This window comes from Malaclemys terrapin, chromosome 3 (genome assembly GCF_027887155.1).
Source record: "Malaclemys terrapin pileata isolate rMalTer1 chromosome 3, rMalTer1.hap1, whole genome shotgun sequence".
Classification (NCBI taxonomy): Eukaryota; Metazoa; Chordata; order Testudines; family Emydidae; genus Malaclemys; species Malaclemys terrapin.
Genome location: NC_071507.1, coordinates 89,747,571 through 89,773,232, shown reverse-complemented (window position 1 = coordinate 89,773,232; position 25,662 = coordinate 89,747,571). Strand labels below are relative to the sequence as shown.

Sequence of the window (25,662 nt, the reverse complement as noted above, 5' to 3'; positions counted from 1 at the left end):
TGGTGGGGAATTTTTTTTTGGGGGGGGGGGGGAGAAGCTGGGAGTCAGGGGAGTAACCCCTGTGACCACCCCCCACATGACCCCACCCCTAGCCAGGGACCCTCACACTCTCCCCATACCATCCCTTCCCACCTTATCTGGGGAGGGCCAGGGGAGGATGTCTCTGGCCTGGCTGGTATGGCCCCAGCCTGCTCCAGCAGGCCAGACCGGGCAGCGCGGCCGCAGAATGTTCCAGCAGGCTGGGCTGGGGAGCGTGGCCGCAGCATGTTCTGGCACCCAGGCGGCATGGCTACTGCCTGCTCTGGGGGGCCAGGGCCAAGCGGCACGGCTGCAGTCTACGAGCCCCGGGCTGCAGCTGCTTCGGAGACTGCAGGGGAGAGCAGCGTGGCAAGAAGTGGAGAGACTCTGGCCTCACCTCTTCCCTTCTGGCTCTGCTGTCTGGGCTGCCTCTTCTTGCTCCCTCTGTTGGGAGAAGGGGCTGTGTCCCACCTCTCCCTCTCTATACCCATTCATAAGCCGACCCCCATCTCTGGTGCTTCCCTTTTTTCCAAAAAAAAAATTGGGCCTATGAACAAGTATATATGGTATGTCTACATAAGTGGAGTTTTCTGTAATGAAAATGCAACATGCTTGACATAAAATTTCCTATTCCTGCAGGTGGTGCAATAGGATCTTGTGTGAAATCTGCTGATAAAGGCCAGAATCTTGGTGTTACTCAGATAAGTCCTCAAGCTGCTACGGATGGGTCTCTTAGTATTATTTACTTGAATGGTGACACATGCAAAGATAACCAGCGCTATTCTACACGTATCCTCTTTGAGTGTGATCAAACCCTAGTAAGTGTGTGTGTGTATTGATTTTATATAAAATTCAAATCCTAGTAATAGGTCAGTCTTATGGCATGTAACAAAATGTATTTTATTTCTCCATTCCAGAAAAAAAAACATAATTGGGGCCTCTAAATTTTGCTTACGGTTAGGGTTTTAGCAATGTTTTTCAGTGTACTCTAATAACCAGAAAAGGGAAAATAACATTTTCATCGGCTTTTATTGAATAAAGTTTTATGCTGTGCAATACTAGACTCCCCATTATTACTCAATAAAAGTGGCTTTGTTCAGGGACCTGATTCGTAGGATTAAAAGTAGTGGCATTAGATGCGAGTCTGCTTGAATTCAATCTCCATGAGTTAGAAATATACTTTGATTTTGTTTGTTCATAAAATGCATTTATCTTCTCCCCTCTCACTGCTTACCCAGAAAGAGAAACCTTAAATATTAGAATAATCCCCATGTGTTTGTATTGTAGGGATCACCTGTGTTTCAGCATGAGGATGGTTGTGAATTTGTGTTTATCTGGAGAACGTTGGCAGCCTGTCCTGTCCACAGAGCAGAAGGTAAAAAAAAAAGTCTCTAGACTGGAATGAAATATGAAATGTGATCTTATTCCTTACTATTACACCAGGTTTGTGAAAATAGTTATGTAATTGCTCCTTCATACGCAATCTCCGCGCACTAAAGGCTCATCTTGGTTATGAAGAGAACTTTTAGTATCTGAAAAATCCACTGACCTGTGATGGTGACAGAGAAACAAAGTGGTGTACTTTTATGGTACACTGTGCTTCATGAAAGTCACAAAGTGTAACCCTGGGGTAGGGTGTGGCAGCACAGGTTTCCGACCCAGGCTCGTAAGCTTAGCTGTCATGCTGGTGGGGGCTGGGTACATTTTTATTTCAAGCTCTAATGTTAAATGTCCTGGCTTCCAAAGAAGCCGTCTGGTAACTTCTGTGTGTCATTGCGATCCTGAACTCTTAGTTTTTCTCTGTTTTAAATTGCCAGTGATGTATAAGCAAAAATCAGAAGTTTTGTTATAAAAGTACTCTGAACCATTATTATTACTCTTCATAATGCTGTAGGATCAGTACTGCTGCAAAGGCCAATCCCATTAAATTTACCTTTATTTGGGCCCTAGTAAGCTTGGTGGCGTGTGGCGGGAATAGCGCGAAATATACGGTGATGATTGTCAACACACAGGTGTCTTGGTTTGATTAAAAATCTGTGTTTAAAAATGTGGCACTAGAACCTTAGCTGGTGTAAATCAGTGTAGTTCCATCCATTGAAGGCAGTGAAGCTACACTGATCTTACACCCAGCTTAAGGTTTGGCTCTTCAAGTTGCAGTTTAACCCACAACTACTCTAGTTCTTACATTTAAGTAAAGCTGTGATGTACAGATAAAATATGTAAGTGTACATTGTGCTGTCTGAACATAGGTCTGATCTGCAGTGGCAATTCCTGAGTTGTCTTAGTCCAGTATTGTCACCCGATGCTTAGAGAAAGGTGCAAGAGCTCTGCACTAGGCAGCAGTGGGTTAAGGTGCCCATCCAAAACTGCTCTTCTCCTTGCTATCTCACTACTCATTCTCTATTTGCAGATCATTAATAAATAAAGGTCCTGGACCTGGCACTCCTCCGCTTTTAACCTTTTGGCATGATGAAAGTTGACTATTTAATTCTGCTCTATCCTGCTTCCTAGACGGTTTTTGATCCATGGCCATATTTTGCCTCATGAGTCTATTTTTGAATATTGCTTTAAAATAGTGACTATTATAAGTTTTTATCTAACAATTTTAAGAGATCATTAAAAATTGTTGAGTTTTTCTCTTAATTGTCATTAAAAGCTAAATAAGAGTGGAACTCTTAAGAGGCTTCTCACGTGCTCAACAGAAATGAGTTGCTTTAACTGAAGTGGCCTTCCAATAAAGTTTGGAGCAAAATTTACTCTAGGGTTCTTAGGAGTGATGGGCAGGAGGCTGCCTAATAAGGACTGTCCTTTGTGCAGGTTTGACTTTGCAGCTGTGAGTATGTATAACTCTCTCAGAGTGTATATTGCAAAGCTTGTGTTTAGCTGTGTTAATTTATTTGCAATTTAAGCCTTCTGTTAACTTTGATTTAAAGGAGATAACTGTCAAGTGAAAGATCCAAGGTATGGTTTTGTGTATGATCTGAGGCCTCTTTCTGGGATGGAGAAGAAAGTGAGTACAGATGAATATGACTACTATTTCAGAGTCTGTGAGAGAATAACGGAAGACTGCCCTCAGCCGAATCATCAGAGCAATGTGTCATCATGCCAAGTAAAGAAGCAAGACCAGTCTCTTAGAAAAGTAGCAGGTATAGTAGTTGGATTTAGTGAGAGAAGTTGGGAGGGGGTTGCTGTGTCATTCTGGAAGTGAGTGCAGCTTTTCAGCGCATTGTGCTTTACTGTGCATCTCCCAGACATAAAGAACCACTGCCAAGCAGATATAAAGTAGTAAAACATCATTTAAGGAGCAGCTCCTACTTCTGTGTTCCCTAAAATGGCTTCTGTATAACTAGAAGCTGTCCTTACCATCTCTTTCTGACTCTAGTCAATGATGCCCCAAATCCAGTTGTCAGCTTTGAATAAGTCCTGTACTGCCACTCAACTGTAGGGTACAGACCACAGTGAATCAGTAGCTCGGGTTGGGAGCGACTGAGAGCACTGCATCTGCTGGAGCGGCTTTCTATGAATCTTCATTGGCTAATGCACAAGTGTCAATGACCGACTGTGGGGGAGCAGAGTCCCTTCTCTTACTGGAGGCGTTTTTAATGTGGTGCTTTGAGGGGAGTTAAGGGGCAGATGAGGTGGCTACATCGGCTGGCAAATGGAGGACTGTGGCTTCAGTGAAAATGTCAGGATGATTTCAGAGTAGAGAGAAGAACCTGTGCACATTCTGTCATCTAACTGGCAATGATGGTAAAGACATTGCAGAAGAGCACACAAGGCCTCCGACTATGGCAGTCTTTCTGCATAGAAATTTTCATTCACAGCTAAGATTGAGTTATTCGATGTAGCTAAAAAACCTAGTATCACCAGAAACCTGTAACTTCTCTGTCGTGATCTGAGACCATATTGGCAGAAATGTATCCTTTTTTAAATTACTGTCCCTTACCTAGTCCTTGTGGCCTGCTGGCAGAAGTATTGACTATAACTGAGCAAATGTACTGGATTAGCTTTCTGTAGTTGGATTCAAGTAGTAATTTGCTTCTATTTCAGCTGTTTTTTTTTCTATCTAATTTAAAAGGTTTGTATACTGAGAAGCTGACCTTTGAAAATGGATTAATAAAAATCAACTATACCAGTGGAGAGAGATGCCACAAAATATATGAACGCTCAACTGCCATATTTTTTTACTGTGATCATCACACTCTGGAGGTTAGTCTATCTTTTGTACACTGAGAAAAGTCTTCGGGAGCTGCAGAAAAAATAGTTTATGAAATTCTCCTCATGAGTTACCATACTCAGAGGGCTGGGGAGACAAGTATAAGGAAAACTATGTATCTTGTTGTTAAAGGAGGATTACATGTTTCTTGAAACACCTCTCATTGCTTCCTACCCCCTCCCCCCCCCCCCCCCCGACTGAGTTAAATTATTTTGTTCTCCTCCTTAGTTTTGGGATAATGTAGCTAGATAGAAAATGCATCAGCAACTAAATGAAGGGCACCCTGATGTGGCATCTGGATGTCTGCCTGGCATGCTGTGGGGACCTCAGGGAAATCTCCAGCACCATTCCTCTTACTGGAGAATTACTATGACTACAGTAGCTGAATCATGAGCCCTGAACTGGCTTTTAAAGGAGACTGGGAAAAGATCTTTCCTTATTTGAATAATTTGATTTTTTTGAAAGTGTAAAACGCATGGCATGAGGATGAGTAGCTTGTCCTACAGAAGAACGGGGCATTCTTTTTATTCTTTTGTTACACGTTAAGCGAGATTATATTTTTTTATAACAAACATACCTTATAAGTGAATTATTAGAGTTCTGGGAAATGTATTCCTCTTGATCATGCTAATCTTGCCCCCACAGACAGTGGTAGATTCCACCTTTTTAAGGCTGCCTGACGTTTAGTAAGAGTGTGCTTGAAACCAAGTTGAAACAAATGCTTCCAGAAGAGCTGCATTGCAGAGCATGAATAACTTCCTGGAATGTACTCGCCTGAGGATTAAGCCTCTTAGTTTGGAAGAAATATATTGCTGCAGTGCCATGTTCCTAAAAGCCCCAACTTTCCAAAGCCAGGATTGCTTTATTTTTTTATGGCCATGTTGGCACTTCCAGTTCTGCCATCCCCGAATGAACCAAATCTGTCCACTCATAAATGCAATTAATTTACATCTTCACAGGGCTGTTTCTGTAGCCCTCAATATCACCTTGAAGGTGCAGGTGGCCCTCCTCCTCCTGATCCCTCTGCTCCTTTTTCCCTAGCCCATACTCTGAAAGGACCAGTGGCTATGGGGTTGCTCTGCTTGCCTACTCCCATTTTGGAGGGAACTGGGCAGAAGCTAGCAGTTCTATCCACTCCGATCCCTCTGTTTTTCCCTTTTCCTTCCAGGTTAAAGAAACAGTAGCCCTTACACTGCTCTGCTGCTACTCCTCCCTCCCTACAATCCTCTAGAAGAGCCAGTGGTTCTTGACCCTTTCCTGTGGGTAACATTTTTACATGCCCTTGATGAATGGCTTTTTTCTGAGCTCTGGTCATGTATACACAACTTTAGGACTAGTAACATGTGAAGGTATCCTCTGCATTCAGCTGTATAATGTTAGATCTCTGATTGGTGTCTTGTCTAACTGCACTAATGTTTGAAAGCCAAATGAAGTAGGGGAAATTTTTGTTCACCGCTGTATTTAGAGATGTGAAATGTAAACTTCTCTGGTACTAATTTTTTTTTTTTTTTTTTTTTTTTTCAGCCAGTGTTTCTAAAAGAAACTCCTGATTGCACCTACCTGTTTGAATGGCACACCCAATATGCCTGTCCACCCTTCCGATCTATAGAATGTTCCTACAAGTAAGCTGTGCTTCCCTCTGACCTAAACTGCTGGTGGTGTGCTGGTGGTGACATGTGCCCATTCAGGAGCCATTGTATTCAGCATGAGCGGCTATGATCACAGCTATTATTTTCTCTCGTTGATAAAGTGATCCAGTGTGAATTTGCGATGGATTAAATTGTAACGCGTATCACCAATGCACAAGTCCAAATGTAATTCTCGGGGATGGGAGAAAACAAACTTAAGCTTATGAACTAATTTTGTATTTAGGAATAGACTGTTTTTTGGGAAGTAGGGGGAGGTTTTACTGTTTAGTGCCAGAACAGACATTGTTAGACTGGGTGGGGGAGGGAGCAGAAAGAGGCCAGAGATAAAATGAAGCTGTTGGTGTTGGGTTTTTGAACCATTGAAAAGGAGGGGTATGTATGATGGAAACTGGAACCTAATGTTTGAGTTTGCTGTCTGTGTGTGTTGAAATATAGTTAACCACCAGCGCGTGCTCTCTCTGACCCTCATAGAAGCAAGATGACTTGTGAGGCTTTCCCAGTAAAACATTTTTGAATAGTTCTCTAGGCCATAGTTTCACAGAGATATTAAGGCCAGAAGAGACCAGAATTCAGACTAAGGGATCTAATTAATGTATATCAGGATTCATGAAGTTCCATCCAGATACACCTAGAGTAAGCCCAGAGACTTGAATTAGACTAAAGCATTTAATCCTCAGAAGACTAAATTGCGTGCCACAGGCAGGGAACAGGGGAGACTGAGGTCCCCAAGGGCCAGAGGTCTCTGCAGTGTCAGGGAATTGATGAGGTGAGAGAGACCCAGCTGGTCCTAGCACGTTAACCACACCCTGTGCTTCTGAGGAAGGGAGGGAAAAAATCCCCAGTGCCCCAGCCCATCTGACCTGGGGGGATAACTCCTTCCTGACCCCAAATCTGGCAATCACTGTGCTTTGAGTAAGACACGTCAGCTAGGGACCTAGATAGAGGATTCTCTGTAATATCTCATAGCATTGGTCCACCCTATCTAATGGTTGGTCTTGGCAAACCTAAGGGGTGTGAGACCTGGCTGGGATGCTGCTAATAGAAACCTACTGTTGATGCAGGAGTTCCAGACGCTTCCTGCATGTAGCATTTTCCCCTGAATCAGTGCAGAATTGTTGATCCAGCGTGGTGGTCTGCTTTTGGAGGTGGCTTTGATTCATCTAAATGTAAAACTGTTTGTTTAATGCAGAGACAACAAAGGAAACTCATTTGATCTTTCACCTCTGACACGGCATAGAGAAAACTGGGAAGCTATTCCAATGTCTGGCTCAACACAAAAATACTATATTAATGTCTGCCAGTCCTTAGTGCTACATGCAGGGGCAGGTAAGAGCAAGAGAAATACATATTTAAATGCCATTGGTAGTTATGGGATGAAAATAGGAGGAGAGACAGCCTTGTCTCCTCTCCACACCGTGCCAACAGCAAAGCAAAAGATCACCAGGCGCAGAGTAGACACAGGCACAGCTGTGGCTTGTGGGCAGCAGAGCGAAGGCCAAGGCTTAGGGTCAGTTTCATCATAACCAATGGTGGAGTTCCTTAGCAGCTCTTTTCTTTACCCCCACCCCTCCACAGCCTCAGCCTTGCTTCACTACTCTCTAGCTCTTCCCCCTTTATTCTAAATTGGCCATAGATCTTGGGGGTGGGCGAGATGGCACAGAAGAGCATCACTGGAGGAGGGTGACCTTTTGAGGAGGTTGCTTCTCTCTAGCCCCACCGAGCTGATCCTAGAATCTTGGCCAGGTGTCTAGGGCAGGGGTCGGCAACCTTTTAGAAGAGGTGTGACGAGTCTTCATTTATTCACTTTAAGGTTTTGCGTGACGGTAATACAATTTAATGTTTTAATGTCTACAAGTCTATATGTTATATAACTAGTTTTGTATTGTAAAATGAACAAGGTTTTCAAAATGTTTAAGAAGCTTCATTTGAAATTAAATTAAAACGTTGATCTTACACTGCCGGCCCGCTGCTCGTCTGGGGTTCTGTTCACCTAAGCCGGCAGCGGGCTGAGCAGGGCCTGCTTCCGGGACCCTTGCTGGCAAGGGTCTGGCAGCCAGAACCCCAGACTGGTAGCGGACTGTGCGGGGCTCAGCCCGCTGCCGCTCAGGGGTTCCATCTGCCGGCTCCTGCCAACCGGGATCCCGGCTGCCGGATCCGCTCAGCCCGCTGCCGGTCTGGGGTCCCAGCCCTGCCCACATATAGTGGGTACCTACCTTCTCCCTGGCTTTGGCTCATTCTCTTCTTCTCTCCCTCCTCCCTCCCTCCCCCCCCCCCCCGCACTGAGCTGAGGGTGGGAGTGCACTGAGCATAGGGCTGGGGGTGAAAGAGCAGGTTGGGGTGTATGGTCCGGCCAGGAGCTAGAATGAGGGAAGGGGCTCAGGGTTGGGGTAGGAGGTTTGGGTGTGGAGCACTTACCTGGGCAGCTCCCATTTGGTGCGAGGGGTGCAGGTAGGAATGTGGGGGGGGGGGCGTGCAGGAGCTCCTACTTGGTGCTCAGGGTAGGGGTGGGGATGTGGGGGGCGCAAGAGTCAGGATGTGGGGGGTGCATGGGGGCGGGAGGGCTGGGGTTGTGGGGGGGTGAAGGAGTCAAGCAGAGGGCTGAGTATGTGTGAGGGGGTACAGGGCTCAGGGCAGGGACCTAGGGGGTGTGCAGGGCTCAGGGCAGGGGTCTGAGGGGTGTGCGGGGCACAGGGCTCAAGGCAGAGGGCTGAGTGTGTGTGTGTGTGGGGGGGGGGGGGGTCAGGGCAGGGTGCTGGAGGCCTCCATTCCACACCCCCTTCCCCAAGGTCCTGCTTCCGCTTCTACTCTGCCTCCGACCTGCTCCTTCCTGACCCCCCCCCCCCCTCGCAAGGGCCATTAGCTGATCGGCCTCAGGGAGGGAGGGACAGAGAGCCGGAGGAGGGGTAGGAACCCAGCACACTGCTGGAAGAGGTAGGAGAGCCGGCAGGACCCAGTTTCTGCCCCCTGTCCCTTGCCCCTGCCGGGGGGGCAGACGAGCAGTCCGGGCAGTATTTTTAACGGCACGCTGCTGCGCGTGCCATTAAAAATCGGCTCGCGTGCCGTTTTTGGCACACGTGCCATAGGTGGCCGACCCCTGGTCTAGGGGCAGGTATTCTGGCAGCTGAGCTGTGCAGTAGCAAACATCTCTTCTAGCAGCTACAGCTGTGGCTGGTTCCTCCTGCTGCTGCATGACCGTGTGAGTGGGAGGTGAAGCTGTATAAAGGAAGCAAAGTGTCCCAAGTGACTAAGTGTCCAAAATTAACATAATCAGTTCTTTTCGAGACTGAGGTCAACCATTTAAAGTGATGGTCAAGATAAGCATTTCTTTTAAAGTGGTGTTGGTGAGTAGCATAGCACTTTGCCGCTAGTGTACATGTGGAAGAATCCCTTGTTTCGTAAACATGCATCCTAAAGTGTTGGGACAGCTGGTGATGGAGTCACAGAGAGCAAACGTCACATTTCTGCATTTGTCTCTTATCTAGAGTCTTGTCCGTCCGATGCGGCTGCCTGCTTAGTGGATGGTTCCAAATATATAAATCTAGGGGAGGTTGCTGATGGACCACGATGGGAAAATGGCATTTCTGTTCTAAAGTACGTAAATGGGGAGCCATGTCCGGACACAATTCGCAACAGGACAACAATATTACGCCTCAAGTGTGATGAAAGCAGAGTTGTAAGTATGGTACTGCCAGTAGGATTTTATCTTGCTGTGACGTATCCACTTTTCCGTGAAGGAAAAATATTCACCACTATTTTGGGGTGGGGCAAAAACCCTTTTGGTGCAATTGGATTGGAACTAGCTGTGGGAGCTAAGTAAGGAGTTGAGCTCCTGATCTGAGACTCCTAGAATTTGAGAGACTGACCAGAAAGGTCTTTCATGTCTAATATGCCTGCTAGTGCAGAGTTATTCTCTCTAGTACATAGTCCAACATTTTCTCTAGCTTTCAGATATACCCAGCAGTGGAGTTTCCATTACTTGCTGTCACATTTAAATGTTTGCTGTACTTTTGAAGATACTTTGATTTTTCTCTCTCAAATCTTCTGTGTTTCAGGAGTCTAAACCAGAATTAGTAACTGCTATTGAAGAATGTGAATATACTTTCTTATGGTTCACTGCTGCTGCATGTCCTCTGAAAAGAAATGTGCAAAATGACTGCAGAGTAACCAACCCTGCTACAGGTTAGGGACACATGACAACTTTATACATATGGCATCAATGTGTTCCAGACGTGTTAGAGGAGTTGGAAACCGTATTGCATTTGTACTCTCGGATAGCTGTAATTGCCAGTAACAATGAATGAGGAGAATTGGAGGTCCCTGAACCCTGGTCGGCTTGCCCTCATTCTGCCAGATGTGGCATGAGAACTCTCAAGTGCTGGGAGATGAGGGTTGTTGTCTCTCACCTTCTCCAGAGGGGAACTGTTTTGAGGCGGGTTGAAGAAATATTGTGTAAAGGAACTACTCTCTCAGCCTCTTGGAGATGCTTGGTCTATCATGAATGCTACTGGCAGACCCTGAACAGATTGTTACCTCAGAAAATTCCAGCATTGGATTCCTCTTAAGTAACTTAAAAGGCAAATAATTGTCAAAACTGGTTGGTGCCTATCGGGCATCCTGTGGAGTCGGGGGAGTGCTGGGCTATGATTCTTCAGCATCTCTTTAAAAAGCCATTGTTTGTTTGACTCGATTTTATTTATTTTGATTCTGCAAAAGGAATAAATTCTTCCTTGTTCTCCCTGCAGGCCATCTCTTTGACCTGAATTCTTTAAAGAGAGAGTCTGGCTACACTGTCTATGACAGCAAGAGAAGAAGAAGGCTTCAGTTGAATGTTTGTAATGAAGCTAAAAGCCCATGTGGTAGTGGGGTTGGTAAGTTTGTTTTGTTTGCTTTTTTCTGAATTTGCCTTCTGTGCTTGTAAATAGTATGCGACATCGCTAACAGTAGATCAGTCAGTGAAACTCTCTGCCTAAAGAAAAACCTATTTTTCCTCACAGTATTAAACACCAAAACATACAAGTGGGCAAGAGATAATGGAATATAATGCACTGATACGTGAGGAGATAGAGGTAGCCTGGTTGGGACTCACTGGTGCAAAATACTTTAAAATCATAAGAAATGTAACATGTTAGGAATGGAGTTAGAAATGGACAACATTTGCCTTGGAGAAGTGAGTGTTATTCCTGAGTCCCTGTTTGAACAGAAGCCCTTCTCTCTGGACCATGGAGACAAGCCCGTAGATCTGGCTGCAAGCAGGGAATAGGACTAGTCCTTTGTTGAATTCTCCAGAATTCTCAGCCTCTGGACATGTGCAGGCAGTATGCTATGGGTCTCTGCTTTTGGGCAAGACTTGGGAATTTGCACTAAGCACTCTGTCTAAAAAAAACAAAAAACAAAACACTTGGCACTTGGAATAAAAATCAGGGGAAGATATGGTTCCCAGAAGATGGAAATCTGTTTCTTTTTCTTCCCCCATCCCTATCACTTATAAACAGCTGATTGCAAAACTGACCAAAAATACTGCAAATAACAAGCAGCAGAAACTCCATTAAACTGTTATAAGTTGTGGAGTGACATGTGACAGTCACCAATATAATCATTTAAGTTTATTCAGCCAAACTATTTAAGGAGCAGCTATGACTCCTTCATTTCAATTCAGTGAGACTTTATTGACACGGTAAGTTATACAAGTGCTGCCAAACTGTAAGAAAGAGACCCCTTAGATATGTATTGTGACCCTTCTTCCAACAACCTCAAACTGCACTCAAATTTAAGGAAATAAATGTGAGTTCAGACCTGTATGTTAGGAACCCAGTTACAAGGCATAGTGGCGATCATTAGACTGAAGAGCACTTCTGCTAGTGCATTTAGTTATGCCTGGGGGAATTCTGTGCCAAAAAATTAAAAATTCTGCGCACAATATTTTCAAATTCTACAAAATTCAACATACTTTTTGTCAAAATAACACAATATAATCACACCAGTTTCAATTATTTTTGTTCATTTATTTCAACATACCTGTCAGCAAGTATGTCTGTAACAATACAGATGACAAAAAAGATTCAGGAAATAGATTCCTTACTAGGCATATTACTACAGAACTCTGAGTAATAATTGATTTATCCTACAATACAGAACCGTATTTCCTGCACCCCTCAGAAGCAGTGCAAAGGCTTGGGGGCATCAGGGGTAACGGAGGAGCTGAGGGAGAGTGGAAGTAAATTGCTGGGAAGGCGCCTGTGTGTGAATTTAGAGAGTTGTTTGGTATGGGGAAAAGTATGGAACAGTTTTTTGAGGGGGACGGGGAGGATTGTTCGGGAGCTTCCCCCATGCAGACTCTGGCTGGCCCCTAGACTCTCCCATTCAGTCAGGCACATCTGCCCCTGTCCCCTTGTGTCTGTGCCCTCACCCAGCCGCTCCACCTCTCCCCCATCACCATGTGTCTCTGCACCTCTCTCCCCCCGTGGCCCTGTGCCTCCACTCTCATTCAGCCTCTGCCCCTGTCTGACACTCCTCCCTCCAGCACTCCACAGACCCTGTCTCCTGACCTGGCCTGACAAGTGCTGGGAAGGCAGCTTTCTCTACCCTTGCTGCTGGGAGCTGCAACTGTCGCCACAGTACCCTCTGGTGGGGAAAATTTGGGACTGCTTCAACATTTTGACAAGCTTTTTTTTGCATGAAAAAATAGAAATCTGCAGGGTTCATTAAATATGCACACACGCAGTAGTGCAGAATTCCCTCAGGAGTAATTTAGTGCGTTTAGTATAAATGTAGTCTACACTAGGTACTAATCCCATCCCTAAATCAGACTTCCAGTGGTGACCTATTAAGAGGATGTTTAATAAATCTTTATGTAGCAGATTAATCTGGTCTAGAAGACTGACACAGTGTTCTTCTCCCATATTAAGTGTCACCTACAGTAGTAGGTAAGGCGTTATCTGCCATGTACTAAAACGGAACCTACTAACAGGCCTTGGAAGCCCATGGCAGGCAACGTTTAAGATTTAGTGTAGAAACACTTGCACTGTTAATGCAACGAAGCTGTGGGATTCTAGCTGGGGCGAAGGAATTAGAACTCTCCTCTCCCAAACAATCTTTAATCGATGACACACAAACCGCTCTTTTAGAATTGAAAAGAGAGCCAACGCTGATGGTCCACACTTCACTGATCCATTTATGGCTAAGTATCACAGTGTGTCTGGTATGATGTGCTCTGCTACTCTGTGTGGCCCCATATTCTGACCCATAGTGGCTGCAGTAGTGCCTCTGTCAGAGTTCTTGCAGTCTACCAGATAAATGTGTAATTCCACAAAGGACAACAGTTAACACCATCACTTACTTCAAATGTTGTCTGCCTGTAACTGCTTTGAGTAATTTATAGTGATCGCTCTAATATAAAGAGATATTAATATCCAAAGGGCTTAACACCCATCAAATGGGCAAGTAACCTACCTTATTTCATCTTAGACAAAAAGTCTGTTTCTAGTTTTTCAGTGACTAATGTTCTTTGCACCCTTATAATTTAAAAGAAGCAAATGGCTAGTTCTGAATGGAGATAAGGAATGGGTGGCTGGGACTAGGAGTAGCTATACTAAAACTTTGCCTGTTACCTTCCATCTTGACTGAATGTTCTACAGCCACCACTCCCTTTTTATGCTTGTAAAACGTTGATATTTAAACATAGTGGTGCAAGTAGTAGATACCATATTGAGAGGGCTTTTTTTTTTTTTTAAATTGTTTAGGGGAAAAGTAATAATTCAAAATGCTTTTAGTCCTAGTTTAAGACCACCGTAGGATTTAAGGAACAATTGTCATCTACCATACAATTACACAGTACAATCAGATTATTCATTTTCTTTCCTAGCCAGTAACTTTTGTCCCCATTTTACTTGATTTAGGTGCCTGCATCATTGGTGATCAGAAGCCAATTAGTGCTGGAAGGCTGAGCAAAATGTTGATTTATGAGGATCAGCTGTTGAAGCTTGTCTACTCAGGGGGAGATCCCTGTCCTGCAAACACTGAATTGAAACACACAAGCTATTTTAGCTTTGTGTGCAAGTCTGATGCTGGAGCCGGTAGCCGACCTGTGCTTTTGTCCTTTGATGAGCAGACATGCACCCATTACTTTTCTTGGCATACTACTTTAGCCTGTGAGGAGGAGGTAAGAGAATCAACAAGCCTCTCTTTCTGAAACAGAAACCACAGACACAGTACAATGGAAAAAAACATTCTGTTTCTTGTTAGCGTCGTCCTGATGTGGCAAAAGTGTTATTCTTTAAATTCTACATTTCAAGGGAAAGGTCTCATCTTATATAGTACCCTAACTTATAAAGAAATTCATAGCAGAAGTGTCTTTTTTAGCAGTGAGTATAATTTGTTCCAGTAAAAAGTGCAAGTCTGCTACCAGTTAATACTTGTAACCAAAGGATTTCTAGTTTCGGTACTTATTGACCAATCTGAGAATACTCTTAACAAGAACAGAAAAGGCATTTTCAGATGTTAACCTCTGAGTTGATGTGACACGCTTTGATAGCTTGTAAGATAACTCATTTCACTATTGTCAAGTATCAGGGGGTAGCCGTGTTAGTCTGTATCTACAAAAACAACAAAGAGTCTGGTGGCACCTTAAAGACTAACAGATTTATTTGGGCATAAGCTTTCGTGAGTAAAAACCTCACTTCTTCGGATGCATAGAGTGAAAGCTACAGATGCAGGCATTATATACAGACACATGGAGAGCAGGGAGTTACTTCACAAGTGGCGAACCAGTGTTGACAAGGCCAATTCAATCAGGGTGGATGTAGTCCACTCCCAATAATAGATGAGGAGGTGTCAATTCCAGGAGAGGAAAAGCTGCTTCTGTAGTGAGCCAGCCACTCCCAGTCCCTATTCAAGCCCAGATTAATGGTGTTGAATTTGCAAATGAATTTTAGTTCTGCTGTTTCTCTTTGAAGTCTGTTTCTGAAGTTTTTTTGTTCAATGACAGTGACTTTTAAATCTGTGATAGAATGACCAGGAAGATTGAAGTGTTCACTTACTGGCTTGTGTATGTTACCATTCCTGATGTCCGATTTGTGTCCATTTATTCTTTTGCGGAGGGACTGTCCGGTTTGGCCAATGTACATGGCAGAGGGGCATTGCTGGCACATGATGGCATATATGACATTAGTGGATGTGCAGGTGAATGAGCCCCTGATGGTGTGGCTGATGTGGTTGGGTCCTCTGATGCTGTTGCCAGAGTAGATATGGGGACAGAGTAGGCAACGAGGTTTGCTACAGGGATAGGTTCCTGGGTTGGTGTTTCTGTGGTGTGGTGTGTAGTTGCTGGTGAGTATTTGCTTCAGGTTGGGGGGTTGTCTGTAAGCAAGGACTGGCCTGCCTCCCAAGGTCTGTGAGAGTGAGGGATCATTTTCCAGGATAGGTTGTAGGTCGTGGATAATGCGCTGGAGAGGTTTTAGCTGGGGGCTGTATGTGATGGCCAGTGGTGTTCTGTTATTGTCCTTGTTGGGCCTGTCCTGTAGTAGGTGATTTCTGGGTACCCGTCTTGCTCTGTCAATCTGTTTCCTCACTTCCCCAGGTGGGTATTGTAGTTTTACGAATGCTTGATAAAGATCTTGTAGGTGTTTGTCTCTGTCTGAGGGGGTGGAGCAAATTCGGTTGTATCTTAGGGCTTGGCTGTAGACAATGGATCGTATGATGTGTCTTGGATGGAAGCTGGAGGCATGTAGGTACGTATAGCGGTCAGTAGGTTTCCGGTATAGGGTGGTGTTTATGTGACCATCACTTATTTGTACTGTAGTGTCCAGGAAGTGGATCTCTTGTGTGGACTGGTCCAGGCTGAGGTTGATGGTGGGGTGGAAATTGTTGAAGTCCAGGTGGAATTCTTCAAGGGCCTCCTTTCCGTGGGTCCATATGATGAAGATGTCATCAATGTAGCGCAAGTAGAGGAGGGGCACTAGGGGACGAGAGCTGAGGAAGCGTTGTTCTAAGTCAGCCATAAAAATGTTGGCATACTGTGGGGCCATGCGGGTACCCATAGCAGTGCCACTGACTTGAAGGTATAAGTTGTCCCCAAATCTGAAGTGGTTGTGGGTGAGGACTACATCCACCCTGATTGAATTGGCCTTGTCAACACTGGTTCGCCACTTGTGAAGTAACTCCCTGCTCTCCATGTGTCTGTATATAATGCCTGCATCTGTAGCTTTCACTCTATGCATCCGAAGAAGTGAGGTTTTTACTCACGAAAGCTTATGCCCAAATAAATCTGTTAGTCTTTAAGGTGCCACCAGACTCTTTGTCATTTCACTATTGAGTATCTTTGTCTTGAAAGATATGCCATAACTGAAATAGAAAATATGGGCCTGATGCAGAAATTTCATGGTGAGGCTCTATGGCCTGTTACGCAGATCAGGTTAGATGATCATAATGGTCCCTTCTGGCATTAGAAGTCTGACATATTTTGCAATTGCTTTTTTCCTAGCTACCATTCAAAAACCCAAAACTTTCATATGGTTTATGAGAAATGTAGACACTTTCAGATTCTCTTGGTGCCAGAAAGTATAAACATGATGAGAACAAGTGTACTTGATTGTACAATTGGGGGAAAAAAATTACTGGATTGTAATTAAATGGCTTAAATGCTGTACTTGAAGTGTACTCCCATGACTGTTTTCGAGATTGCTACTGAGTTTGCTGACCCTTTGAGACATTTTTATGGCTATCTACACTAAGAAATTACACACCAATGCTTCATTTCTCTCTTCCTTAGTGGTGAACCTGGGCCCTAAGTCATAAACATTAAATAAGAAAATACCATTTCCTCTATCAAATATAAATTATGTAGATTACCGTCAGTAGCTAAGCAAAGAGCAACAAATGCAGTTTTACTTAAAGGCTCTCCAAATTGAATTTGAAATTTAATACCACTTGAAATTCCCTCTCTGGCCAGAGGGAGAAAGGGAAGTATCATTGCATAATAGACAGTTCCCATAAAGGCATCACATTTGTTTTTTAACAGGTGAAGTGCTCAGTGCTGAATGGAAGCTCAGTTATTGACCTCTCCCCTCTGATCCATCGAACTGGTTATTATGAGGCATTTGATGATGATGATGATGATTTAACTGACGTCACTCCAGATTTCTATATTAACATCTGTGAGCCTCTGAATCCAATCCCAGATGTCAACTGCCCACCTGGAGCGGCTGTCTGCATGGTTCCTGTTACTGGATCCCCCATAGTAAGTACCGTGTAACTATCAGCACTGAAATATTTTGAGATCTTGTAACTCTTGACAACTTCTTCTTTGAATAACACCTCTTACCCCAATGAAACTGGTCTGATTACACTGGTCTACAATTTTTGAGAAGTCGTCTGCTTCAGAGATAAAATGTGCTATTTATTTTGTATTTTGATGTGCTGAATTCAAATATGACAATTAAAACAACTGATTGGCTACTGTTTCTAAGATATTTACGTTTTTACATTTTATGTCTATGTATATTATGTATATAGTAGAGTTTTAATCATAAATTGTAAACCTAGATCTTTTCATGTGTTTATGGTTGCTTTACATGATAATATTTCACCTGTCCTGTGTATGTAACACTTTAAAAATCAGCAAAAGGGTTATATAAATAAAATGTATTATGAAACAAAAGGCAAAAAACTATTATGTACATAGTTTAGTCCTATTCAGTGTCTACTCGGCGCTTCTTGGCTTGTCTCTTGTATTCATTAAATGGAGCATCTCTTGTCCCTGTCCAGCAATAGTCTGCAAGCATTGATGGGCTCCATTTGCCCTAATAGCGTTTCTCCATTGTTGCAATGTCCTGGTGAAATCGCTCACCGTGCTCGTCGCTCACTGCTCCGCAGTTTGGTGGAAAAAAAATCTAGATGAGTGTGCAAAAAATGTATCTTTAGTGGCATGTTGCAACCAAGGCTTTTGTATGTCTTGAGGAGGCTTTCCACCAACAACCTGTAGTTGTCTGCCTTGTTGTTTCCGAGAAAATTTATTGCCACTAACCGGAAGGCTTTCCATGCCGTCTTTTCCTTGCCACGCAGTGCATGGTCAAATGCATCATCTCGAAGAAGTTCACAAATCTGAGGACCAACAAAGACAGCTTCCTTTATCTTAGCTTCACTTAACCTTGGAAATTTTCCACGGAGGTACTTGAAAGCTGCTTGTGTTTTGTCAATGGCCTTGACAAAGTTCTTCATCAGACCCAGCTTGATGTGTAAGGGTGGTAACAAAATCTTCCTTGGTTCAACAAGTGGTGGATGCTGAACACCTTTTCCTCCCAGGCTCCAATGACTGTCTGAGTGGCCAATCTTTCTTGATGTAGTGGGAATCTCTTGCACGACTATCCCATTCGCAGAGAAAACAGCAGTACTTTGTGTATCCAGTCTGCAGACCAAGCAAGAGAGCAACAACCTTCAAATCGCCACAAAGCTGCCACTGATGTTGGTCATAGTTTATGCACCTCAAAAGCTGTTTCATGTCATAGGTTTCCTTCATATGGACTGCATGACCAACTGGAATTGATGGCAAAACACTGCCATTATGCAGTAAAACAGCTTTAAGACTCGTCTTTGATTAATCCATGAACAGTCTCCACTCATCTGGATTGTGAACGATGTTGAGGGCTGCCATCACACCATCGATGTTGTTGCAGGCTACAAGATCACCTTCCATGAAGAAGAATGGGACAAGATCCTTTTGACGGTCACGGAACATGGAAACCCTAACATCACCTGCCAGGAGATTCCACTGCTGTAGTCTGGAGCCCAACAGCTTTGCCTTACTCTTGGGTACTTCCAAATCCCTGACAAGGTCATTCAGTTCACCTTGTGTTGTGAGGTGTGGTTTAGAGGAGGAGGATGGGAGAAAATGTGGGTCCTGTGACGTTGATGGTTCAGGACCAGAAGTTTCATCCTCTTCTTCTTCCTCGTCTGACTCAAGTGAGAATGATTCTGGTGCATCAGGAACTGGCAGTCCTTCTCTGGGGGGTACTGGGCGTATAGCTGATGGAATGTTTGGATAATGTACAGTCCACTTTTTCTTCTTTGACACACTTTTCCTAACTGGAGGCACCATGCAGAAGTAACAATTGCTGATATGATCTGTTGGCTCTCTCCAAATCATTGGTACTGCAAAAGGCATAGATTTCCTTTTCCTATTCAACCACTGGCGAAGATTTGTTGCACACGTGTTGCAGCATATGTGTGGGGCCCACCTCTTGTCCTGATCTCCAATTTTGCAGCCAAAATAAAGGTGATAGGCTTTCTTAACCATAGTGGTTATACTGCGCTTTTGTGATGCAAAAGTAACTTCACCACAAACATAGCAGAAGTTATCTGCACTGTTCACACAAGTACGAGGCATCTCTGCTCACTTTGGCTAAACTGATTTTGCAAAGGGACACATTTCTAACACTGACAAATAAGAGAGCAGGACACTGTATGATTTCTAGAGCTGATCTAGGGCAATTCAGCAGAGTGATGTAAGCTTCGTTATGACTGCATCATCCATGACTTCTAGGAATAACATGATGCAATTCATATCATGTATGACGCAATACCAGCTTCAGATTGTATCATTCATTGTTTTGCCTAAAAAGCAAGTACTGTCCAAACCCAGTCATAGATTTATTCATAGATCCATTCATAGATCCAGGCAAAGATGTATTTTAGTCATTTCTGGTTTAAATTGAGATCCCTTCCCTTTATAACTCACTTATCCTCTGCCATTCCCAAGTCAAGGGTTGTATATACTGACCCAATAGCATATCTTGAAAACTTGAGCCAATCAACAATTTTAAGCATCGTTTTCGTTCTCAGTGACTCAGAATTAGTAAAGTTTGACTACATTTATTTCAGAAGCATTTTGGCTGTAGAGCAGTGTTATGAGTTTTGGGGGGGAAAGGTGGATTAAAACTACATCTGCAAAATCCTGCCCCATCACACCATTTGTCACTTCTCTCCAAACTGTGTCCATGTCTTACATCACCATGGCTATCCTCTGAGTTGGAAAGATCCACTGGCATTGCAGACTTTTGTCTCCTGTGATATATATATACTGGCAACTCTCACTGGGATAGACCCAAAACATTAGCCAAACATGTCTCATTCATGGTTTATATTTAGCAGTACCTACTAGGTGTTTGGATTGGTGAGCAGAAAGCTTTTAAGTTACCTGTATATGGAGAAAAGATGATAGCCATAAAATTAATACAGTGTCCTAAATATGTATGTGTCCCAGTGTGTAGTGAAATGTAATTACAGGTGAATTATCTCCAAAACCTTATGTGAACACTTGATTACCAGATATCATGGTTTGCAAAGCAATAGTTGAAGGTGAAATCGGATTTGAAGGTGATGGTAACTCACCACCATAAGGAAGGTTGCTAGGGATGTTGATGTTTTCTCTTGCTGAAGATTAACTTACTGACTCTTGATGCGCATTTTTTGCAAAGGCTGTGAGCAAGTGAAACTGGTATTTTAAATGACAACATTTTTTTATACTTGACTTTGGATGCTTCCATGTTGGCTAAAAAGAAACCCGTTTGTTACTTGAAAACAGCACTCTTTCTTGGACTAATGACACATCTTGCACACAAGATGTGAATTTTTGTTGATTTATTATGTACTGTTTTTTCAAGCTTACCAATCATTTATCATAGTGAGTGGTCATCTTCTGTTTTAAGATCTAATCAGAGTATATCCAAGGAGAGCAGTTGTTATAGGGCATGATTTTCAGAGGTGTTCAGTACCTCTGTTCTCACTTAAGCCAAGTAGCTGCATCTTCCATTGACGTATCTGAAAACTGGGGCTCTAGTATTTAATATGCCATTATTAATCAATGTTTTTGCTCATTTAGGATATTGGTCGCATCACTGAACCTCCAAAAATAAATCCCGCAGTAAATGAAGTTTATATCACTTTTAACAGTACAACCCCTTGTGAAGCAGACAAAATGTACAGCTACAACTCTCTTATTGTATTCCATTGTAAAAGAGGAACAAGTCTGGTAAGAAACTTTTATTTTTTTTTAAACATTTTACAGTGAAAATACAGATGTGTGTAGTGTAGAGAAAGGAACAATACAAAGTATATTGAAAAATGGGAAGTAACCAATGTGATAGTGTAAACTTTGCTCGTCCGTAGTGAATTTCTATTTTAAACTGCAACCAAACCTAGTAAGGAAAAAAAATTGAGTAGTTCATGGAAAGACAGCAAGCATGTTTTGCTTCAGAAGAGTGTTTTCATTTTATGGCCTGAAAGAAAATTAGTCCTTTGTTCGGTTATTTTAAGATGTGTAATTTGCCTGCCTGCCTAAAAATATGTAAGTTGCAAGCTATCTGAGACTTTGCTGAGTTAATTAGTTTAGTGGTAGCTTATTGTTAACATTAAACTTCCTCTTAATACTGTCACTGATCAGCCTTAGCCCTGTACCAAAAGGAAGGAGTAGAATTCTTTTGCCTCGTGGAGGAAAACGTTAGAATTTATTTGAATGTTTCCTTCGTACACTGTGTGCCATTTTCCCCAATTTAAAGACCAAAGATATCTTGTTACGAAATGTTAAAGCTGACTGGTTAAGCACTCAAGACAGGAAATGTAATCAATCTTAAATGTTCTTCTAATGTAGGTGTTTGGTTACATTTAAAAATACACATTTTCTATAAATACCAGGGTTGTCAATCACGCGAGTTAACTGCAATTAACTCAAAAAAATTAATCGCGATTAATCGCAGTTAGAACAATAGAATACCAATTTGAAATTTAGTAAATATTTTTGAATATCTTTCTACATTTTCAATATTGATTTGAATTATAACACAGAATACAAAGTGCACAGTGCTCACTTTATATAATTATATTTGATTGCAAATATATGCACTGTAAAAATGATAAACAAAAGAAATAGTAATTTTCAGTTCACCTCATACAAGTACTGAAGTGGAATCTCTTTATCGTGAAAGTGTAACTTACAAATGCAGATTTTATTTTTTTTGTTACATAACTGCACTCCAAAACAAAAGTGTAAAACTTTAGACCCTACAAGTCCACTCAGTCCTACTTCTTCTGCCAGTCACTAAGACAAACAAGTTTGTTTACATTCCCAGGAATTACTGCTGCCTGCTTCTTATTTACAATGTCACCTGAAAGTGAGAACAGGAGTTTGCATGGCACTTTTGTAGCCGGTGTTGCAAGGTGTTTACACGCCAGATATGCTAAACATTTGTATGCCCCTTCATGCTTCAGCCACCATTCCAGAGGACATGCTTCCATGATGTATTATTTTTTTAACAAGCATCATCAGCAATTAAATTTGTGACTGTACCCCTTGTGGGGGGAATTAAGTCTCTTGCTCTGTTTTACCCGCATTCTGCATATATTTCATGTTTATAGCAGTCTCGGATGATGACCCAGCATGTTTGTTTTAAGAACTTTCACAACAGATTTAACAAAATGCAAAGAAGGTACCAATGTGAGATTTCTAAAAATAGCTACAGAACTCGACCCAAGGTTTAAGAATCTGAAGTGCCATCCAAAATCTGAGAGGGATGAGATGTGGAGCATGCTTTCAAAAGTCTTAAAAGAGCAACGCAAACCACCAAAAAAGAAAATAAACCTTCTGCTGGTGTCATTTGACTCAGATGATGAAAAGAACATGAATCAGTCTGCACTGCTTTGGATCATTCTCAAGCAGAACCCATCATCAGCATGGAAGCTTGTCCTCTGGAATGGTGGATGAAGCATGAAGGGATATATGAATCTTTAGTGCATCTGACACGTCAATATCTTGTGACACCAGCTACAACAGTGCCATGCGAATGCCTGTTCTCACTTTCTGGTGATATTGTAAACAAGAAGCAGGCAGCATTACCTCCTGCAAATTATAACCAACCTTGTTTGTCTGAGTGATTGGCTGGCCAAGAAGTAGGACTGAATGGACTTGTAGGCTCTAAAGTTTTACATTTGTTTTATTTTTGAATGCAGGTTTTTTAACATAATTCTACATTTGTAAGTTCAACTTTCATGATAGTGCACTACAGTACTTGTATGAGGTGAATAGAAAAATTCTGTTTTTTACCGTGCAAATATTTGTAACCAAAAACGAATATAAAGTGAGCACTGTACACTTTGTATTCTGTGTTGTAATTGAAATTAATATGTTTGAAAATGTAGTAAACATTCAAAAATCATTTAAAATAAATGGTATTCAGTTGTTTAACAGCGCAATTAATTGCAATTAATTTTTTTAATTGCTTGACAGCACTAATAAAGACTAAAGCTGGTCAGAAAAACATTGACTGAGATATTTTTCTGTCAAAATGCTTTTTTGAAACTTTCTCCAAAATTTTGTTTAGGAGCAAAATTGAAAAGTTCCAAAAATGTCAAAATGAGACATTTCAGCATTATCAGAACACTTCAATTTTTTGTTTTGAAACTACTTTCTCTTACATTATATTAATAAAGAGTTTTAGAATATAAAACAAATTATGGCAATTAGAAAACAAGAGGAAGTGGTAAAGATCAAACTCAAAGAACAAGTGGGAATATGTGTACCTTGGACTAGTATTGAAAAATGGGAATTGTGAAGATGCCATAAAATAAAGAATCAGACTTGCCACTACAGTGTTCAGAAAACTCTAGCCTTGCAGATCTTGCAAAAACATTTCAATAAATACAAAAATCAGTGTACATGAGAATTATCATGCTGATACTGCTGTAGAGGTCGAAATGCTGGAGTATGAAGAAAGCTTATGAATGAAAGATTTTGACTGCAGAAATGAACTGGCTGATGGAAATTCTGAGAGGTTCAAGGGAGTGGAAAACAAATAAATGATTAGGGCAAGAAATAACGCTGTTACAGACAAGTCAAGAAAAAAAACTACGATGATTTGGACGCAAGTCAAAAATAGACCTGGAAAGGATGCAATGCATGGCTATCTGCACTAGAGTGCAAGTAACCAAAAGGCGCTGGATAGATACAGTGAAGAATGGTATAGAACAGAAAGGTTCTGAACGAAGTTGTGAAGCTAGTACAAGACAGAAAGTGGTGGAAAGACTTCATTCAGCCTATTGTTGCTGTTGAGGTGACAGGTAGGAATTGAAGAATATAAAACAAAAGTCAAAGTCTAAACAAAACTTAAACTTAAAATAACCCACCCTGAATTTTCCTTTGGAGAATTTTGTAATTTTCCATTTTTGTTCTGATATGAAACAAAGCCAAAACTTGGAATCTCAAAATACTTTGCAAAACAGCATTTCTGTGTTCCACACAGCTCTAGAAAGGCATGAAAATGGGTGATATGATGGAATAATTTGTTGCTAGTGACTGGCATCTTACCATTTTGTACTGGTTAGAGCCCTGAGCCAAGGAGTTAGTAAAAACAACCCTGCCATCAGGAGTCTCCTTTTTTCCTCTCCCCCCCCCTCCCAATCCCCCGATCTCTAGAAATAATCAAACCCACACAGAGTTCATTGTAATGCTTTTGCTGTGTTTTGTAACAGGGCAAGCCAAAGATGACACGAAAATCTGACTGCAGTTTTGTGTTTGAGTGGGGCACTCCTCTAGTGTGTCCCGACAAAGTGAAGATGCTGGGCTGCTCTGTGACTGATGAGCAGTTAAACTACACTTTTAACTTGTCCAGCCTTTCTAGAAGCTCGTATAAGGTAACATTAACACAGTGTTGGGGCTATTATTGTTCTCAGTAGTAGGGGAATAGCATGCGTTGAAACCAAAGCAGTAAATATTCATTTGAATAAGCCATGTGAGCTGAGGAAATCAAAGTGAAGAGGCATGTGCATTACTTTTTTGTGCCATCTCCAAGAGCCACTTCTATTAAGTTGTGTTGCTGTTCCAGACTGCAGCCCTATGGTGGAGACAAAATGACGTACTGGTAGCTCTAGTCCTTCCCTCATAAAATGCTTATACTAGACTTGCAACATTCTACTTGTCTGGGGTATTTTTTCTCCCCAGTGAGGAAGCATTGTTAACTTTTCCGTTATTAGGCATTGTAATATTAAAAAAAATGAATGGGTACTTGTGCACAAGCCAATCAATTTTCATAAAAGCTCCTGGGTGCTACAGTAATATTTATTGAATTTTGCAAGACTGACCTATTAATATGGCTCAGTACGATAAAACTTTAAATTGTAGGGTATATTTCTTCCCTATGGTCTTAAATGATTTTCTGTAAAACAATGTCCAATCCCTGTCGTCTAAACTTTTTACAAGACTTCAAGTACACCTCTACCTCGATATAACGCTGTCCTCAGGAGCCAAAAAATCTTACCGTGTTCTAGGTGAAACCGCGTTATATCGAACTTGCTTTGATCCGCCGGAGTGCACAGCCCCGCTCCCGCGGAGCACTGCGTTACCGCGTTATATCCGAATTCGTGTTCTATCGGGTCATGTTATATCGGGGTAGAGGTGTATATAAAGGACTTGGGTAATTCTCATAGAGTATTGACTGTTGGCTCTAGAGTGTTTTATCTTTGTGACGTATGATTCCCTTTTGGATGCCTCTACAGGTATCTTCTGGATCCAACAGTTACCATGTTGGGGTGTGTGCTGAAGTAGCAGATGTGCCCCAGGGAAAATGCATAGATGGGGCAGTGTGCCTGGTCTCTGAAAACAGTGCTGCTTCATTTGGAGTCATACAAGGAATGAAAATGGATTACAGGCATCAGGATGAAACTGTCATTCTGCAGTATACCGGGGGTGATCGGTGCCCTCCAGGTGAGATCCTGTAACTAGCTATAGGTAACTTACAT

General features: G+C 42.3%; 1 protein-coding gene across 1 annotated transcript in view; it reads left to right on the top strand.

The window, feature by feature from the left end:
- IGF2R (insulin like growth factor 2 receptor) overlaps positions 1-25,662 on the top strand; it is a 94,387-nt gene that overhangs the window by 54,697 nt on the left and 14,028 nt on the right. Inside the window, exons 25-38 of the mRNA XM_054022209.1 lie at positions 658-836; positions 1,306-1,393; positions 2,952-3,164; positions 4,097-4,227; positions 5,759-5,856; positions 7,073-7,209; positions 9,366-9,556; positions 9,936-10,062; positions 10,626-10,751; positions 13,779-14,041; positions 16,898-17,116; positions 20,756-20,905; positions 24,397-24,558; positions 25,420-25,627. Coding sequence (XP_053878184.1) covers positions 658-836; positions 1,306-1,393; positions 2,952-3,164; positions 4,097-4,227; positions 5,759-5,856; positions 7,073-7,209; positions 9,366-9,556; positions 9,936-10,062; positions 10,626-10,751; positions 13,779-14,041; positions 16,898-17,116; positions 20,756-20,905; positions 24,397-24,558; positions 25,420-25,627 — 2,292 coding nt within the window. The remainder of the gene's footprint in view (positions 1-657; positions 837-1,305; positions 1,394-2,951; positions 3,165-4,096; positions 4,228-5,758; positions 5,857-7,072; positions 7,210-9,365; positions 9,557-9,935; positions 10,063-10,625; positions 10,752-13,778; positions 14,042-16,897; positions 17,117-20,755; positions 20,906-24,396; positions 24,559-25,419; positions 25,628-25,662) is intronic.